This window comes from Coenobita brevimanus, chromosome 111 (assembly GCF_032717465.1).
Source record: "Coenobita brevimanus isolate Jiangsu-jjx chromosome 111, ASM3271746v2, whole genome shotgun sequence".
Taxonomy (NCBI): Eukaryota; Metazoa; Arthropoda; class Malacostraca; order Decapoda; family Coenobitidae; genus Coenobita; species Coenobita brevimanus.
In genome coordinates, this window is record NC_137064.1 from 7,871,624 (window position 1) to 7,892,319 (window position 20,696).

The 20,696-nt window shown below is 40.6% G+C and overlaps 1 protein-coding gene across 1 annotated transcript in view; it reads left to right on the top strand.

Annotated features, from left to right (window-relative positions):
* Polr3D (RNA polymerase III subunit C53) overlaps positions 1–20,696 on the top strand; it is a 110,323-nt gene that overhangs the window by 71,029 nt on the left and 18,598 nt on the right. Inside the window, exons 6-8 of the mRNA XM_080286387.1 lie at positions 1,443–1,513; positions 9,787–9,900; positions 15,033–15,143. Of these exons, the coding sequence (XP_080142513.1) occupies positions 1,443–1,513; positions 9,787–9,900; positions 15,033–15,143 (296 nt within the window). The remainder of the gene's footprint in view (positions 1–1,442; positions 1,514–9,786; positions 9,901–15,032; positions 15,144–20,696) is intronic.

Sequence of the window (20,696 nt, forward strand, 5' to 3'; positions counted from 1 at the left end):
ATATTTTCATAGGGAAATTGTGGTGCATTTCATTGCATTTCTCTCAGTCATTTTACTCGTAAAATATAGGTTACTTCAAAAATCCGAAGAAAGTATGATCAAAACTGATGATTTCATATGCATACTGTTATAAAGCAAAGTAACCTATGTGTCCAAATGATTATTTAGGGAAAAATTCCAAAAGACGAACATACTCAAGCCTACGGGCCAGAGCGTACGTGCTGTTACCGCGCGCAACCCATCGTAACTTTTCAAAATTTATTTTCTCAGTAATAGTAAGTGTTATAACACAGTGAATTATATCATGAGCTTCCTTATCCTTTGGGCTACAAAACTGGATAGAATTTACATATACAGTATGTTTGTTACAGTATCACTAAAAACAAGAAAATAATAAACAAATCAGTCGTTTTTAGGCGATTTTCTTTGTTTTTTTCGATTTACTTGAAAACTATTGACGTATCAACTTGAAACCAAGCTCATTTGAAAGCTTGTGAAATTCTGCATATAGTCATTTCCTTTGCAACTGCACATCGCGGGAAAAAAATTTCACAGTGATGTTGGAAAGTTGTTGGAAGCTAGTTTTCACCTGAATAAGGTTTATTCTCGGTTCATTTCTGTACATTTATTCCTTTTTTTTTTTTTTTTTTTTTTTTTTAAATAATAATAATAATAATAAACAGCGAAAATGGGCTACAATTTATAACAATATAAGCACTTTCCGAGGGTAAATTTGGCCTTAGAATTTTTTTCCTTTCTGCATGAGCAGAGGCAGCCTGAGCGGGATTTTAGTTCTGTGGGAGGGCAGAAAACTTACTGCAAACTTATGGTGTGTGAGAGGGTTAAGATACAATTAGGTAAGAACACACACACACACACACACACACTCTGATCTTGCCTCTTTGAGCAAGGTACAAAATAATTTGGCATTGATGATCCCTGCTCAGCATTGTTACATACACTGTAATATGGTGTAAAAACTCTCATCCTAGCCATATGTGATTTATCTGTCTATCCATGGCCAGACACCATAATCCTGTAAGGGGTGGCTGCTTGTCTTGGAGTTAATTATTTTAAAGGGAAGGGCAATAACCCTCTGCCAACCCATTTGTTGACGCATAGGGAACATTTGTGGGTTGGTTATATGGTTACCACCCAGCATTGTAAATGGTTTCCTGGCTTACAGGAAACCATTAGGTTTGTCAGTCAATGTAAATCAACCTGAAAAGGAAAGAAGAGCAGTAAAAGTAACAGGAAAGAGGAGAGGAGCTGGAAGAGAGCAGGCAGACAACAAAAAAAAAGCAAAAAAGATGAAGGAAGAAGTAGGCAGCACTACGTTAGGTGAGTGGATGATGGTCGCCATTACCCACCACAGATATGATTTATACTGGTTGTTTATTTTTCCATACATCATATATAATCTTTTCTCTTTTTCTTTTCAGTTAAAAGTGAACCTATGGATCCAGATGATGAAAACATCAGAGACGCTGCAGAAAACAAGTTAAATATAAAGGTGAGCAATTTATGGTATATGATATTGCCTCATGATATTGGATTCTTTTTTTCTTCTTATAAAGTTAGTTTGACACAACTTAATTTACTGTGTCATATGTGGCAACCAGCTTGTACCGCCCAATTTCTTACTGAGGGTTCTGCAGTGTCAGAACGCCTAATCCTGTCTTTAGTGCCCACCCGCTAACTCTGCTTTCGGGGTCTTTAGTATTGTGTTGGTGTCCCAGAGCTTTACCTCCTGAATCTCTGCTTTCAGGGTCTTTAGTATTGTGTTGATGTCCCAAAGCTTTACCTCCTGAATCTGTACAACAGTCCTTTAAATTTAGTTTATTCTTTCTGCCACCAGATGATTTTATGCAGATGAGAAAAGGCTTCTCATACTAAAGGGGTTTATTAAGACTGTATATAACCCCTCCATTTTAAAAGGGTTATCTTAAGCTGAATATGAGGAAATGGCAAGGTAAAAATTAAAATGACATCCATGGGCTGAATAAGTTATGGTACTGTTGTTTCTCCAAAAAGTATGTTGTATCTCTTATTACTGGCTGTTAGTACTGCAAGGGAAGGTTAATTATCTGAAGAAAGTTTAAGCTACAGATATTGATTAAAAGAAACTGTTTTGATTAATTGCCAGTGATAACTGATCCTGGACTGTGAGTAGCTTTGCTAAATAGCAAAGCTGTTCACAGATTCATTCACTGATAGATTGCCTAGATAAAACTAGAGAGAAAATTAAAGTACTATTTAAATTAATTTAACCAATTTGGGGGGAATGGCCTTTTCATTTTATTCTTGACCCCCCCCCCCTTTTTTTTTTTTCTTTTTTTTCTTTTTTTTTTCCACAAGTCTATGCATCTATATGGAAAACTATACTTTCTTGATATCCTTCAAGCAACTTGGCTTTTTTTTTTTTTCTTTTTTTTCTTTTTTCTTTTTTTTCCACTGGAGAGGTTAGATGCAGACAGTGATCCCCTTCAGTGCAAGATGACTTTCTTATGCTGATAAAAATTGTTTGGTAGTATCAAGAATTAACTTAAAAAAGGACATCAGTGAAGTGCAAGGAGCTAATATTGACTGATATAGAACTGAACAGTGCATTAGGAACATTCCCACACAGAACCCATATAACAGTCATTGATGGGGATAAAGGAAGACACCTGCAGTGGAGCCAGCCCAAAGCAGGCAGTTCAGCAAAGAATCATGCTCTGTGGTGTCCCATTAGTGACGGTTCTGCTCAGCCTGCTCATTAGACTTCACTTTGATGGTTGTAAAGGCCATATTTTTAAAACTGAGAGTGCAGAGGAGTGGGAAAGCCCCAAATTGTCTTACAGTAATTTCTGTAGCAGTGGATGATAGTAGAACATGTCTGATCTTTCTTAATCATTACTGACCTCGCTGAACTGTACAATGTAGGATGCTTAGTGATCACATCTGATGGTTACGAAATGCTCCATTAATGACAATAAAAAATAAGGGTTTGTTCACACATTAATACAATAAAAGTCCTCTAATCCGGCCACAAGTAATCCGAAAATCCCAATATTCCGAATTTAAGGCGAAATTTTTCTATTTTTTCTGGGATTTTTTCCAATTTTTCTGGGATTTTTCCCATTTTCTGGGTTTTGTCTAAGGCTTTGTCTGGCCTGGACTTGCCCTTGGACTTTGGTGTACCTGCCTGCAACTATTCATCTACACTTCTGTGCATTTCTGGTGAGTAAAACAATAACCCATATCATTTAAAGTGTTTATTTAATGATCATGTACATATTTCAAATGTTTTCAGAGGTCCCTCCCAATAATCAGAAAAATCCAATAGTCTGAAAGACCCTCAGTCCCTTACGATTCAGATTACGGAACTTTTACTGTACTTCTTTTATAGCAATATCAACTAAGTTAGGCATTTTAATGTATCTGAATGTGTCATGGTACCATGATATGTGGCAACCATTGTATGGAAGAGGAGAATGGAGTGTTTCTCATGTCACTGCCTTCTTTTTAGTCAGTGATCACACCTGTATTTTTTTCAGTTTTTGCTCATAATCTGGTATAATTTTTATATAGTGTGTCTTTCACATTGCCTGACAAAATGAGGGCCTTCTTTGTGACTTTCCATCACATTTGCTTTATTTTAACCCTTAGAAAAGGTGAGAGGGAGACTACAACTCCAGTTCCTGGTTCAATGCTCTATCAGATCCACATTAAAGTACAGTACAGTACTTAGTATTTAGAGTAATTCATTTAACAAAGATGTAATAGAGGACAGAGCTGGAAGTGTGTGAATGCAGTAGCTGCTCGATTTAACGAACTAATTCAGTCAATCCTAATTCCATTATCTTGAATTTTTAGCCAAATCGAGTTCTGTAACCAAGGCTCAACATATAGGAAAATTTTCCATTATTTCGAGCTATTTTCCGCAAAATCCTTGAAACCTAGCTAGCTATGCTAACACTCAGTACTACACACAGCAGTCTGAACCCATAATTAATACCCCCAGAAAAGCATAATTGTGTACGGAATTTTTTTAACAGAATTATGTTCAATTTATTGGAAATTTTCTGTTCAGTAGGGGGGGGTGAGTTAGGGGGAGGGGAGTCAAATGGTGGGTGACAGAGTGACTTGGAGGCGTTTTGTCTGCGGCCACCCTTTGCGGGATTAGGGCGTCGGGCTATAGATAGATAGATAGAAAAATACTGTACGAGGGGAAAAAATTCCATTACTTGGGCTTCCGCTACATTTGTGTTCGTTAAATTGAGCATCTACTTCATATACATTTTTCTAAATACCAAACATTATAGGATAAATCTCCCAAAGTCTTTCAGACAGTGTAAGATATACACACAACTTATACCTGATTATGGGCCAAAACTTAAAATTTACCCACTCTTACACCAGTGGAATTTTCTAAAGTCATGTTCATATCTTGACAGCCCATCTTTTCTTATGCATGCTGACACAGATGCAGATGGACTTTGATTAATGAGTAATAGAGACCAACAGTGATGTGTGAGTATGGGTCACATCATCATCATCATCATCATCATCATCCAATCCTACATTGCTCCATGAGGAGCGTAGGAGCCCAGGGCTAGGCAGTTGGTCTCGACATTTAAGATGAGAGTGACCAGCCTCACTCATCCCTGAGTGGCATTACATGAGCAATCAACCCCAACCACCCCTTGGATATAAACCTTCACCAGCTCAATCCAACTGGAGTTCAATAATTACCCACTAAACCACCAGGTGCCAAAATTTGGTTATATGGTTACCACCCAGCGTAGTAAATGGTTTCCTGGTGTACAGGAAACCATTTGGCTTGTCACTCAGTGTAGAGTCACCTGTAGATAGAAGGAAGAGGAAAAAATGAAAGAAAAAAAGGCATAAGAGGAAGGAAGGAGGAGAGGAAAGGGCAGGCATTCGAGAGCAGCGCTACATCGAGTAAGCGGATGGTGAGCCTAAGAAGTAAGTTTTGGAGCTCATAAGAGGTTCTAGATGATTTAATTTATAATCATGTGATATAATGTTCTAGATGATTCTAGTTTATATTCATGTGATATACTGTAATGTTAAGAAATAGTTTCAAAGTGAGAACCAGCAAGGAGGATGATTTCCCTACTTTACAAGTGCCAAAAAGAATGGCTAGTATTTTAAGTTAGGTCCTGCTGGCATTCTGTGAGCCTGTATAGCATTTTTTCTCCCAAGAACAATTTTGTTTAGGCTGTTTTTCATGGTGCAATGTTTTGTATTCTTAAAGTATTCATTATATAAATATTGCCAGCTGATGGGCCACAAATTGACATGACTTACTCTAGAACTGGGACTCTATCTGATTGCCAGAATGAATTCCACCAGTATTCACCTACTGGTGGAAATGAATTAGCAGTCTGTAATAGCATTATTCCTGAATGTTTTTTTTTGTCAGTCATCTACTTCCCTTTACCTCCCTTGATGCCAAAACAGGATGAAATTTCCTTGGTATTAACCCTTCAGATCAGATTAACATAATTAATTTTGCTGGAATTAGCCTTAATGGCCTGTAAAACTGGAACCAGACCAGACCATGTTTGCAGAAGAAAATGTGCCTAATTTTTACTGCCAGATCACAGCTTTTAACCCAATGCATTTTCACATGCAAGATGCTGTCAGTAACAGCAATATCCAGTTGCTGACATATGCAGATTACCATGAACCCTTGTTTATATTTCTTTAAGTAAGATTAGGATAAAGTCCTGAGAAGTGACACATTTTCAGGCATCAGAAGGAGTACTACACATCCAGCAGCATAGTACTGTAAAGTAAAAATGCTAATTATAAGTCACCATTTTATTTTTATTTATTTCTTTATTCGGTAGGTGCAGGCACTTGCCATTCACTCACTTGATGTAGTGCTGCTTTTGGGAGTCTGCCCTTTCCTCTCCTCCATCCTTCTTTTCTTCCATCCTCTTCTGTCTTTCTTTCCTTCATTCTTTCCTCGTCCTTCTGCCTATGGGTGACTTTACACTCCCTCTTCTGTCTTTCATTCCTTCATTCTTTCCTCTTCCTTCTGCCTGTGGGTGACTACACTGAGTGACAAGCCAAATTATTTCCTGTACACCAGGAAACCATTTGCTACATTGGGTAATAATCATTTAACCAGATTTTGGTACCTGGTTGTTTAGTGGGTAATTACAGTGCTCCAGTCAGATTGAGCCAGTGAAGGTTTATAACCAAGAGATGGTTGGGGTTTATTGTTCACGTAATACCACTCAGGGATGAGTGAGGCTGGCCACTCTTATCTTAAATGTCAGCACCAACTTGCCTAGCCCCAGGCTCCTGTGCTTCTCATGGGGTAACGTAGGATTGGATGATGAATGAATGAATAAATTTATTTATGTGTTTATTTATTTATGGTAGGTGGTGATGACCATCATCCTCTCACTTGATGTGTGTTGCCTACTTCTTCACCTTTATCATTCATTTTCTGTGTCTGCCCTCCACTCTTCCAATTTCTTCCATCTGGGTCATTCCACGAAGATGTCAACCTTTTGTGTCAAAATCAGAATTGCTTAAATGTATATAAATTATACATCATTTTAAAGCTTAATCATTGAATTTTATAAATCTGAAGAGAAAAAGAGCCTAAACTGTCAACTAAGGGAGCTGCATAAAAAATTGTCATATTATGTCACCAAAGAAAAATCAATGCTGAATTTAGCAATTTTCATAACATCATTGACCAGAGTATGTTATTGTTTGGAATGCTGACACTGTGTTTTATTGAAAATGCATCTATTTGAGTTGTGATTGACACTACAGTTGTTTACATATATGTTGTGGTCAGAATGTAGCATGACCTTTAAATGGAAGTATTTCAGGTGTAACGAGTCTCACGTTTTTTCCCCATTTTTCCCATACACAGCTAACAAACTGGAGAATACCAACATAACTTTATATTATAAATAGGTTATAAATAGGCATCCTAAGGCCTTAATAATGTAACACTGGGATACTTTGAAACAAACCCTGGTAAGCCATATGGTCCGTCACACACGTTACATGCCCACTGTGCGGAATGTTACCAGAAAATGATGTAACGTTTCTCACGCACACCTTTGAACAAAAAATCAAAGTAGCTGCACTGAAGTCCAGTGATAAACCCCTGTGTTTGTAATTTAGTATGTTACCTTTAAGTTTTTATTCGTTCCAGACAGTAAATTGATTTTGCAGGGTACCTGGTGAGCGTGCTTTACCATCATGTCTCCAATGACTCCATCTGATTATTTGAATTCTGCTGGTATTCATTTTACACATGTATCATTGTGGACTGATGGGGCAGCAACCCACTTCAAGAATAGGTATTCTATGGCAGCTCTAACCATTTACAAAGACCTCCACAACTGCACTGCAGAATGGAACTTTCAAGAAAGTTATCATGGCAAGGGTCCTCATGATGGGATTGGGGCTTTAGTAAAATGGAATGTCTACAGGCGAGTTTTGCAAGGTCGCTGTACAGTAAGGTCTGCTGTAGAATTTTATGAGGAGGCTGAACAAATAACAGATAAAACCAAACTAATGTATGTGTCTACTGAATATATAAACACTGAGAAGTCAAAATATGTAGAGATCTGGAAAAACTGTAAGGCAGCAAAATCCATTCAGCAGTTCAGGTCAGTAAAACCTCTTGGCCACTGTAAAGTAGCATTGTATCATTTGACTGCAGACCAATCACCTTTTAAGCAGTGCTACAAGTATCTTCAGGAGACTGGCTATGTCCCACAATCTGACTCCAGTACTAGCAGTGATAGGAAAAGTACACCGTCTCTTGCAGAAATGTCAGAGTCATTCATATCCCAGCCTGAGTCACAGAGTACTACTGATATTGAGGCAACACAAAAACTGTCACCAGGTAACTATGTACTAGTTCATTACACTACCGAGAAGTTGTCGAAACATTATGTTGCAGTGGTAGAATCAGTTCCAGAGCCAGGCATGTTTGAAATTAATTATTTAAGAAAGAGAGGCACTGACAAAATGGGTGATAGCCAGTTTCATTTTCCTGACAACCCGGACATAGATTAGATCTCAGAGGATATGGTTGTGCAAGTATTGCCAACTCCTCATGTGTCAAGAATGACACACACATTCAATGGGGTGAACTTTCCTTCCTCAGTTAATTAGTCTAAAAGGATGAATTTTCCATCTTCAGTGAGCAAGTAGTTGATCTTTAATATTTGTGTTGTTTATATCACTGTTGTGATATACAGGTAAGCTGATCATGTAACTTTCACATCTGTTACTGGCTGTAGGGTTACCTACATGTTATAAGGTAATTTATGTTCATAATATTCAAAATTACACTGTTCTTTTCTGCTGCATCACCCCCAACCTTGCTTTACGAGAATCATGTTTTAGTTCATTTATCGTGTTTCACATTAATACATGATTTACATTGTTCTGGTTAGTACTTGGATGGGTGACTGCCTGGGAACACCAGATGCTGTTGGCATCCTTACGTGTCAAGTGGGGTTGGTGGAGGATTAGTGCCCCTCCCTGTAAAACAATTAACTCTAAGCCCTTGGCCACCCCGCCTGGGATACATGGCGTCTGGCAATGAATGAATGAACATTGTTTTGTGATACAATTACTGTAACCTTCATAAAAGGTGATTTTGTAATTATAAAAGAAACATAAATCGCACAAATAACATTTCTCACTTTTCCTGTAACGTGTCTCACGGTCACATTTTCGTTAACAGTAGCAAAATTCTTAAGTGAAATAGAATTTGCTGGGTATGGTTATGATCCTCATACATTGACATATTACTGATATAAAGCACTTCTTGATTGAACCAGTAAAATCACGGAGTTATTGAAAATACTCATGCAAAGTAAGAGGTGGGGAAACATTGCGGTAATGTTTCTCACGTCACTTTTAAAATTTATATAAAATCAGAATAAAAACATATGAATAATCTGATCATGGCATAATGTAGTGTGAGTTGTTGGTAGTATACTTTGCAAACAGCATTTATTTATATTGCCTACATAAGAAAATACAAGTGAGAGTTGGTCAGTAACTTGTCTCTGAATGTAACGTTTCTCATGATGGAATGACCCATCTTCTTTGTCACGTTTTATTACTCTCTTTCGTTTCAGGTGGCTTTACACTGAGCAATAAGTCAAATGTTTTCTTGTAAGCCAGGAAATCATTTATAATGCAGGATGGTAACCATATAACCAACTCATGTTCCCTATATGTCAGCAAGTGGGTTGGTGGAGGGTTAGTGCCCCTCTCCATTAGACAAATGGCTACCCCTTGTGTGATTGTAGCATCTGGCTGTAGATAGATGGATAGATTTATTTATTTATTTATTTATATATTTATTTATCTTCATAATTTTTTAAAAGTCCACTGTCAGTTACAGAGAAATTGAGCAGTAAAGAATAATTCTTATTTACAGAGCTTATTTACAGGTTTCCCTTCTCATGGTGGCACTGATTTTTAACTGAGCAGCGGCGGAGTCCAGTTGTACAAATGTTTCTCATCTCCTTCCTTGTCTCCTGATAGGATGATGTTGGATTTCAGAGAAGGACAGTTTCACCATACAGTCCCCTGGGCTCATGTCCGGATGAGCCTGGGACTACCCAACACAAATCCTCAGTTAACAATAGCTGTCATTTTGAAACTCTTGTAAAATTTCTGAATGCAGTCCCGACTTATAACAAGGACTGACTGTGTTTTAATCATTCTTTCTTCCTAAATAGCTTTTTATTTGCATGGTCTCACTTGCTTCGACAGCCACCAGACATAAAGATGCCTATGAAAGGTGGACTCCCAACCAAGGAAAAATCTCCAGAACTCACAGTAGCTCAGCTCTTGACAACCAAAAATGAAGAACTAATGTTTATACAGGTAAGAATAGAAGAAAAAATGGGGGTATATTCATTGCATATTGCTAGTAAATAAAGTGGTTAATGTACTTTTACCATGAAAGAGTCTGCCTTGACATTTCCCATAAGCTGTGCCTATAGTGTGGATGGAGTACATGCACATCCAGACATTGTGTTTATGAGGATGAAAGCAGTTTCAGACCAGCTTGAACCCTCTTCAAGCTGGACGAAATTGTGTCTTCCGTAGTTAGCATCCTGTCAGTATATAATAGTGTTAAGTCCATTTAAACAGTTAATTATACAAGGTACAGTAGACTGTACTGCATAGTGAACCCACAAAATGTGTAGTTAAATAGTAATGGAAATATGCCTTGTTATTCAAAATTGCAGAGTTCAATTTATTTTCAGATAAATGACCCTGTACTTCCTCCAGAAATATTCATTATAATCATCATCATTGTTTTCATCATATCATACTCTTTGTTGGAAACCTCAAAGCATGACACTGACATGAGAGATCCTCCCCGGGCAACTTTAGTTTCAAACTTTTCTTACTCTCTCTCTTTCTCACTCCTCTTGCTCTTGCCTCTCTCACCAGTGATCTGTTTACTCGCCTCTTCCACACCACATCCAGTCTCCTTTTCCACCACAGCCCGCAGCCACACTTTCGTGTGTTTTTGCAACTTTTTAATATACTGTACAACAACTTGTAATGCGTGGTGTAGGACAGAAGGGAAGGTAGTGAACCTGTACTGGGGGAGGGAGAGTTGAAGGCAGGGTGTGAGAGGTAAACCTGCCATGAGGAGAGGGAGTAGGGAACCAAGATAGGAAAAGAAAAGATGAAGGTGGCATTGATGAGGGATGGAGTAAGGGTACTGGAAATGGAGGGGATTGTATGCCTTAACCCCTAAAGTACTAAGCTTGACGATCGACGTTTTTTCACAATGTTTTAAATGGACAAGGAACGTCAATTGTGCAACTTCCACAAAAAACTCGCGGCGGCTTGCTCCACCACGGCTGTGGGATGAGGCTATGGCACACCTAATGTCTGACTTGGCTCTTATCTCTGACTGGGGTAAAAATAATCTAGTTGTTTTTAATGCATCAAAGACTCAGCTTTTGCACCTATCAACCCGACAAAATCTTCCACAGGTATACCCAATTATGTTTAATAATACTCAACTTAATCCTGCATCATTGTTGAACATGCTTGGGGTTTCATTTGCTTGGGACTTGTCTTGGAAACATCATATTACATCTCTTGTAAAATCTGCTTCCAAGCGATTGGGTGTGCTAAGCTGACTCCGTTCCTTCTTTGCCCCTGCACAATTGTTGACTCTATGCAGGGGTTTTATCCGCCCCTGTGTGGAGTACAACTCTCATGTGTGGGGAGACTCCCCACATACAGCTCTTCTCAATAGGGTGGAGTCAAAGGCTTTTCGTCTCATTAACTCTCCCCCTCGTACTGACGCCCTTCAACTTCTGTCTCTTCGCCGCAATGTTGCATCTTTATCTCTTTTCTATCGCTACTTCAATGGTCACTGTTCTGCTGAACTGTCTGCATGCATTCCTCCACTTCTACGACGTCGCGTAGCACCCGTCTAGCAGCAAACTCTCACCCCTTTTCTGTCCAACTCTCTAATGCAAGAGTTAACCGTTACTCCCAGTTCTTCATTTGTGCAACAGGTCAGCTCTGGAACTGTCTCCCTTTGTCTGTATTTCCTGCTTCCTATGATCTCCAGTCTTTCAAACGCAGTGTGTCCAGGCATCTTGAAATGAATGGATCTTGAATTTGGCTCTCTCTTGTATTTTGTTTTTCTCTTGGAAGGAACAGTTTTGTGGGCTCATTGCCTTTGGTTCCTTCATCCTTAAAAAAAAAAAAAAAAAAAAAAAAGAGAGAGAGAGAGAGAGAGAGAGCTTCTGACCAATCAGAACTAAGTGTTGCACACACGGGAGGGAGGACCCAGGCCCGTAGCCAGGCAGCAGGGGGTGAACCCCTCACCTCCCTCGTACCGCGTCCCTCTACCACACTACATTGTTACTACCCTGCCTCCCTCTGTTCTTACCACCATCACCACCCCGCCCACACCCTCTTCATGCATCCTCCATCCCTCCGATGTGGATCCCCTCCATGTCCTCCCCCCAGTCATCTGGGGGAGGGTATTTCCCTCCCACCCTCCCTCCACATCCTTTTACTCCAGTGTGGCCCTTTGTGTCTGGTGGTGGTCTCCTTCCCTCCCTCCACCCCCATACACCCCCTCCTGGCCTTACCACCCCCACCCCAACTCCCTAGCATGGAGTATCTTTACCCCTCCCCTCCTCCAGCCTCAAATATTTTGAGTAATTTTTATGCTTTTTGGCACGTGTTTTGAATCATTGCCTGTACTTTATTTGTGTCTTTGCATAGGGATACGCACACCACAGTTACTTTATATTTTTTTTGGGGGGGAAGGAATCCTTGTTACCTGCCTATGGATATACAGTCGACCCTCTGTCCTCGCGGTTCGTCTGTTTGCGGTTTTGAGTGTTTGCAGTTTGTCACCAGGGAAACCAAATCACCTTTTTTGAAGTCCAGAGAAAAATGGAAACGCATTCAAATCGCACGCCACACGCTGCATTCCGCCCGCAGCACCACCTGCACCACCCCCGCATTGTTTTGAATCTCTCGCAGCAGGCTCTCTCATTCTCACTGTGACCACGCTTGTGTGTGCTTGTACTCGCTGATCTCTTTGTGACACCATCATTTTATCCACCATGGGCCATAAGAGAGCAGCCAAGACATCTCCTGAAGGCACCCCAAAGTGCCAGAAGGTAATGACCCTGCTGGAGAAGGTAGAATTGCTGGACAAGTTACGGGAGGGAAAATCCCACGCTGCTGTCGGCAGGCAATTAAGCACAGTATTGTATATTATTGTATAAAGTACAGTACAAGAACAACACTGTACACAGGAAGTGGTGGAGGAAGTATTTACGAAACATTGTTTTGTTTGTTTTCTGCAGTGCTTTGACAACTGCAGTGGTTACCATGGTAACAGTGGTGGAGGGTGAGAGTGTAGCTGTGATGAGCTGTGTGAGCGGCCATCCACCTACGCAATTAAACTATTTTTTTCATACTTTAATTATAAATAAAGTGTTTATTGACATGTACACAGGGGTTTTCTTTCATTAAAGAAGGAAATGGGGGGCTAGGGGTGTTTTTAGGGGAGCACCAATTTTACACGGATTTTCGATCTTCGCAGGGGTCTGAGGCCCCTAACCCCTGCGAAGACAGAGGGTCAGCTGTAATTGTGTACCTGTCAGAGATTATAGCTTATTTCCTTCATTCTTATGTATTTCTTTGTGCATTTTATGTCTGAACATATGGTATCACTCCTTATCACTTGTTTATAGTTTTCATCTCTACCTACAGGAAGAGTAAGTAGAAATAATTTAGGCTATTTTGCTCTTACAGATAATGATATATATTTATATTTGTGCCTTTTTTTTTCTTTTTCTTTTTTTTTCTTTTTTTTTTTTCCAGACGTACGTAAATATTTACCTGTCATTATCCAAAACCCACACAAAAAATATATATATATTTTCCCAAGCTAGATTTGACGGCACGGAGGAGAGGGGAGGGGGGAGGGAAATAGGGGGAGGGGATGGGAGGTATGGGGAGGGGAGAGGAGGAGAGTGTAATTTTTACTGTTTATCATATTTTGGAGGGGGGGGGTTCATGACCATTTTATTTTTTTCTAAGCACTTTACAATGGTTTATAACATCTATACACACTAAGAAATATTGATTTTGGTGATTTTTGTATGTATTTTTGGGAAGAAAACGGGTGCGAGCTGCGTATTTTCTTTCTCGCCCAGGCCACTACAGGTAACTATCATCAACCTTGACAGGCCATAGCTCGGTAACTGTTGGGTCTAGGAGGGTGGGGTTTGCATTTTCAGGTGTGTAAATTCCAGCTTTATAAATCGGGCATAAAACCTTTAACCTTTTGAGAAAGTAAAAAAATAGACCTGCTTTTTCGTTCTGGGGGGTTGTCGAGGCTGGAGAATTGCCTACCAGAGGGGTTAAACAGGGAGGAAGAAAGTTCTACGGAGTAGAATGGAGGAAGAAGGAGAGGTCCAGAGAGCAGGAGCACTGCAGAAAAGAGCAAGAAAAGGAGCAGGGAAGAGGAAGAGGAAAGACTTTGTATTAAGGAAGGATGATAGGAAAGAGGGTACAAAAGATGACCAGAAGCAGGATTTGGAGGGGGAAGGAAGGTGTTAAAAGATGTAGTGGAATGCTGAAATATTTGGAGAAGTAAGAATAATGAGTTTTTGAATTTCATTTATACTGTATACCCAACAATGGAAGAGTTGAGAGGTAGGATGGGACTGGAGTGTATTGGTGTTATGATGAGGAGAGGTAAATTGAAGTGGTTTGGGCATGTGGAGAGGATGGGGGATGATAATTGGGTGCAGAAAGTGAGAAGCATTAATATTGGGGATGGAGTTGCAAGGGATAGACCGAAAAAGACGTGGGACGAGGTCATTAAGTTTGACTTCAGGGTTAAGGGATTGAACAAGGAGGCTGCCATAGATCAAGCAGCATGGAGAGCTGCCATTAGGTGACCAAGGCCAACGCATGCAAGCATGTTGGGGCCCTCAAAAACGAAACAAAACAATCTCTTGGTTTTTGCTCTAAGCATTAGCTAATTGATAGTTGATGCCTTTACTTTAGTGGAAGCATTGCCTATTAGTTTACTGCAGGACATAGGCATTTTCCAACTTTCTGCAACCTATCATATTTTAAGGATATCATACCTTTTGTCAAGTTTGGTGCTTGCTTTTTTTTCTCACTTCATGTGTGCTGTTCAGGTGAGATCTTTGGAAACATTTATATTACATTTTAATCTGCCATTGTAGATGAAGGAGGAGGAAAATATATGACCTGAATGGTTGGAATAGGCATTTGGGGCCAAAGTAGTCCAGAAATGATTCTGTCATGGCCATCCCAGCAAAAGAGGTTTCTTGTAGGAAAAATTGATGTCAGAGATGATGATGATGTTGAAAAAAATATATATATACTGTCTGTCATTTGATCAAAATCCTTATACAGTATAAAGTTAGATATGATAGGATTATCACAGTAAGGTTTGATGATTTTCTTTTTTCTTCCAGCTTCCAAATTCCCTTCCAAGTCACCCACCAGAAGTAAAGCAAGAACCCAATATTACCCGATCACAGAACACAAGCCAACAACAGCAAGAACATAAAGCATCAAGCAGCATGGTAAGAACATCAGCATGTTTTGTAATTTTTATACTCTAACTCATTCACTGTATTTTTCCCCAGATTTTTGTCCATTTGCAGCATAGCATGGGGAAAGAGGAAGTAGAGAAAGTATAGTAAACTGGTAGAAATGGATGAACTTGGAACAAATTGACTCTAGAAACTAGGGCTAGGATATTATTTGGGATAGTTCATCAGACTTCAGTCTAGAGTATATATGGATTGAGATGAGGTACTTGAAGATTGGCAGAATCCATGCATAATGATTTTATATAAAACCAAGATGGATGGGGAAAAATTGCTGAAGGATGCGTATTGCATCCTTGAAAGACAGGCCTGGGGGGGAGGTTAGGCTTACAAATGAGGAGTTAAGAGGAAGGATGGGACTTGAATGTACACCCACTGCAAACTGACTTAGGACCTACACACAGAATTGCTATGGGAGAGTTATCTGTCCTTGCTTTGTGTTTCCACCTCTACCAGGTGAATTTTGGGGGCTAGAAGTAACTGGCAACTCCTTTGGTGTTGGCGGGAGATAGTGAAACATTCAGCACGTCAGTGCTTGCCCAGAAACAAGAGTGGTAATATATGTTCCCGTCGCTCCGAGCTTGCATCTCCCTCTTTTTTCATATCCAGTACTGTTTGCCCTGTTATTTTCCTAGAGTAAAGTTGCCATGCCTGGGAAGTACTACTCAAGGGATGAGAGGGTCCGTATCATGGCATGGAGGCAGGATAATGTCCCTATCAACACGATTTGTGAATGTACTGGACGCGCAGTCGACCGTCATGAAGATTCTTCCTGTAGCGCGGTCTGCCACCTAATGTCATACCAGAGCACAAGCATGGGGGTGGAAAGAAGAGGACGACTTCCAGAGGTACAGGTACGCTTCTGAAGAGGGAAGTAATCAAGAATCCTCGACTGACCGCAGCAGAATTGAAGAGAATGCATCCCCAGCTGTTACAAAACGTCCCAGTTCGAACTATCCAACGCTGCTTGCAGAAGGAGCTGGGTTTGCCAAGCCACACTGCATCCAAGAAACCGCATCTTACTGACTGCATGAAGAAGCAGCACATTTAGTTTGCCAAGAAGTATGCACACTGATCATTGGATGAGTGGAGAAAAGTTATGTTTTCCGATGAAAGTTCGTTTCAAGTGATCCAGGTGCGTTCTGCCAAGGTTCGTCGCCTTGCATCCCATAGTCGATATGACCCTGCTTACACGGTGCTGACTGTTAAGCATCCGCAATCCTAAGAACTTGATGGTGAATGGTGGCTGGTACATTCAAGTTCTGAAAAATCATTTGTTAAACTTTTTTGCTATTCATGAGTGCAACTTTTTCATGCACGATTCAGCTCCATGTCACAAGTCAAGAAAGGTGACAAATTGGCATCAGGATAATCGGATTGAGGTCCTCGACTGGCCTGGCAACAGTCCAGATCTAAATCCGATAGAAAACTGCTGGGCAAAGATGAAGAAAATCATGGCAGAGAAGAAGATCCCCAGTCTGGACAACCTCAAGACTGAACTGACAAATATTTGGTGCAAAGAAATGTCTTTAGATTACTTTAGAGATCTAAGTGATTCCATGCCAAAATGCATCCAACTGGTCCTAAAAAACAAAGGAAACAATTTCATATTAATGAATGGCAGTTCATGAACAAACATTGTGATATACTATAATTTCAGTGTTTTTTAATACCTTTTAGGGGGAGGTCCTAAGTCATTTTGAGGTAGCTGTAGTAGTGTTGTGATGGAAGGGGGTAGATTGAGATGAATTAAGCATGTGGAGAAGATTGAGGATGACAGCTGGGTGCAGAGATTGAGAGGTGTGACCTTTGAGGGTAGAGTTGTAAGTGGCTGACCAAAAAAAGACCTGGGACAATGTAATAGAGTGTGACTTCGTGGTAAATGACTGAATAGTGAGGCTGCTAGATATCAAGCAGTGTGGAGAGCCGCCAGTAGGTGACTGAGGCCAACACATACAAGAATGATGGATGTGTTATAAATGAAAGGAAATGAAACAAAGAAAGAGTTATTAGTCTACTGCATGTGCTAGCAAAATGAGAGAGTGGTAGTCTGCAGAACTGTGCATCAGGGAATTTTTAAGATTTAAGTGTACGTCATGGAGCAGCTCTGTCCACCTCTTTCTCACCAATGATTTTTAAATGAAAGGTTCTTTACTGTTATAGACTCTAGTAGTCAGTGGGGGCACTTACCATCCACTCACTCGATGTAGTGCTGCTCTCGGGTGCCACCCCATTACACTCATCCTGCCTTTTTTCCTGCCATCCTCCTCTGTCTTTCTTTCCTGCATTCTTTTCTCTTCTGTCTACGGGCGGCTCTACACTGAGTGACAAGCCAGATGGTTGCCATACACCAGGAAACCATTTACTACTGTGGGTGGTAACCAGATAACCAAATTATGGTGCCTAGTGGTTTAATGCATAATTAAGGCACTCCAGTCGGATTGAACCGGTGCAGGCTTATATCCAAGGGGTGGTTGGGGTTTATTGCTCTCGTAATGCCACTCAGGGATGAGTGAAGCTGGTCACTCTCATCTTAAATGTCAGGACCACTTTGCCTAGGCCTGGGCTCTTGCTCTTTTAATGGGGCAACACTAGATTAGATGATGTATGTATGTCTATCTATCTATCTATCTATCTGTCTATTGCCAGACGCCTCAATCCCGTTTGGGGTGGCCACAAACAAATCGCCTCCAAGTCGCCCTGTCCCCCGCCATTTCACTGCCCTGCTCCCAACTCACACCCCCCTCTCTCATATACCTCTCCACCCCATCCCTCCATCTCATCTTCGGCCTCTCCCTCCCTCTTCCCCCCTCCACCTCACTCACATACACTCTCTTCGTCAGTCTTTCACCCTCCATCCTCTCCACATGGCCAAACCACCTCAGTGTGTTCCTCACAACGCTTCCTATCACATCCACATCCACACCACAACGCTCCTTTATATCCTCATTCGTCAGCCTGTCTCTCCATGTGACTCCACAGGCTCCTCTTAAATAACTCATTTCCACTGCTCTCATTCTTGACTTGTGTCCTTCCAACAATGTCCAAGCTTCACTTCCATACGTTAGAATTGGTATCACAATACTGTCATGTAGTAACTTTTTCACTTCCATGCTCACTTCCCTGTTTCTTATCACTGCTTTCAAAGAACCAGCAACCTTTCTTCCCTGCTGTACCCTTTCAAGCACTTCACACTCCAAACCTCCATCCTTACTCATCACACTACCCAAGTACTTAAACGTACTCACATTTTCCAATTCCTCACCATCCAACCTCGCTGTACATTCACTGACTTCACCTCTCTCAAAGACCATCACTTTGCTCTTCCCTATATTCACCTTTAGATTCCATTTCTTACACACTCTCCCAGACTCATCCAGTATGTATGTACTGCATCTATATATAAAAGAACTGCATTGTTTGTTTGTCCTTCAGTCACACCCAGACCAAGGGCCAGAGACCCCCAGACCCATATATATTCTGAATCAGGGTTACCCAATGATGGTTTTATGGGGGTCAAAATTCAGATCTGGGTCATTTGAGGTCACTGGTAGAGTGTTCACCTTTTTGGCCCGGGCAACACCAGGTACCCCTGCAGCCCAGTTTTTGGCATGGAGACTTACATGACCTCCAGTTTGGACATAGGTTGCATGAGGTTGACCTTTGAGGTCAATGGTCAGAGGTCGTTTGAGGTCACCGGTAATACACACTCGAACGACGACCCAGCAGCCCAAATTTTGGCATGGAAACTCACATGACCTCCAGTTTGGACGTAGGCAATGTGAGATTGACCTCCAAAGTCATTTGAGGTCACTTAAGGTTACCGGTATTACACGCTCGAATGAGTGGACCCAGCAGCCCAATTTTTGGCATGGAGACTCACATGACCTCTGTTTGGACATAGGCTATGTGAAGTTGACCTCCAAGGTCATTTGAGATCTCCAGTCAGAGGTCATTTGAGGTCATCGGTAATAGTAAACAAGTGCACACAAATACTGTGCGTTAGTCTGCAAAGGCTAAAATAGAAAGTTCCTGGACCTCTTATAATCTCTTCAGAAGCATAAGAGGTACATGGTCTTTCTGGAGTAGAAAGAAAGATTGAACTAGAACAAATAGGATTAGAGTGTTCGCTTTTTTGGCCCAGTGACGCTGGGTGCCCCTGCTGATGTATACAGTCAGGTCGCCTAAGGCATGGGTAATTGGTTGTGGAACAATCCTGCGCCATAGAAAGCCATGCCATAGAAATAACTAAACTTATGGGAAAAATGGAATTTGGTTCTGGACATTCGCCCAAAGTCCCCCTTCTCACCCTACTTTTCCCCATTTGCCCCCACTTTACACAGGCACACAATCAAGTAATCAGTCAATGCATGTATTACACGTAACAACAAGCACAAAAAACAGGAGGGTGATCAGCCTTGTGTCTACTTGGGCATAATACAGTCATTTGTAAAACCGATATGAACTGGTTAGTGATGAAGCAACTACTGTATCTCTGAGCTAAGACGAAGTATAATGCCTCCCATCATCATCACGTACAGTAAATAGAAATTATTATTAATGTGTTAAATGTGAGATTTGTTGACACTTGACCATGCAAACTTTCTTAAAATAAGCTTCTTCAATCAGTGCTGGATCAGTTAGCCTCCACCACCTTTAATGTTTTGGTCAGTCAGCTGATCAGCTGACTGACCAAAACATTAAAGATGGCGGAGGCTAACTGGTCCAGCATTGATTGAAGAAGTTTATTTGATGAAGTTTGAATGTTCAAGTGTCAACAAAACTCACATTAAACACATTAATAATCATTCTCATATACATGATGATGATAATGGGAGGCATTATACTTCATCTTAGCTCAGAGATAAGTGCTTCATCACTAACCAGTTCATACCGGTTTTACGAACAAACCTATAAACCAGTCACAGTTCCCAAAGAATCTTTAATGTTTCATTACTTAAAATGAATATGGTGAAGTTTAACCTCCTCATAAGAGAGAAGAAAGTCCACAGTTGGAGCACTTGTAGTATGGAGCTGAAATGGTCACCATCTTCTTTGTTTACAAACAGGGGAGCGCGCCGACAGCCTGGGGAATTAGCCCGGTCGTTTTAAACCTTGCCATGCCACCACGCCATAGGTAATTTATGCATGTGGTTCTCTCTCTCTCTCTCTCTCTCTCTTTTTTTTTTTTTTCCCATGATATAGAAAACCGCGGCATGGAAGTCTGTGCCATAGGCAACTTGCCTGTACATGTAAGTATATATATATATATATATATATATATATTTATATATATTGTATATTTATAAGGTAAACCCCGATATACGATTTCTGTATATGCTATACCCCGGATTAGCAATGGGGGTACAAAGACCACCCTGCCCTGCCTAACAATGGCCAAACCCTTGTATAACGATTTTTTTTTTTTTTTACCAATTTTGACGATGTTTTAGACTTAAATTTTGTGTTCAGGTTGACATATAAAAATTGATTAACCCCTTAACCACGGGGCGTCACTTTCGTGAC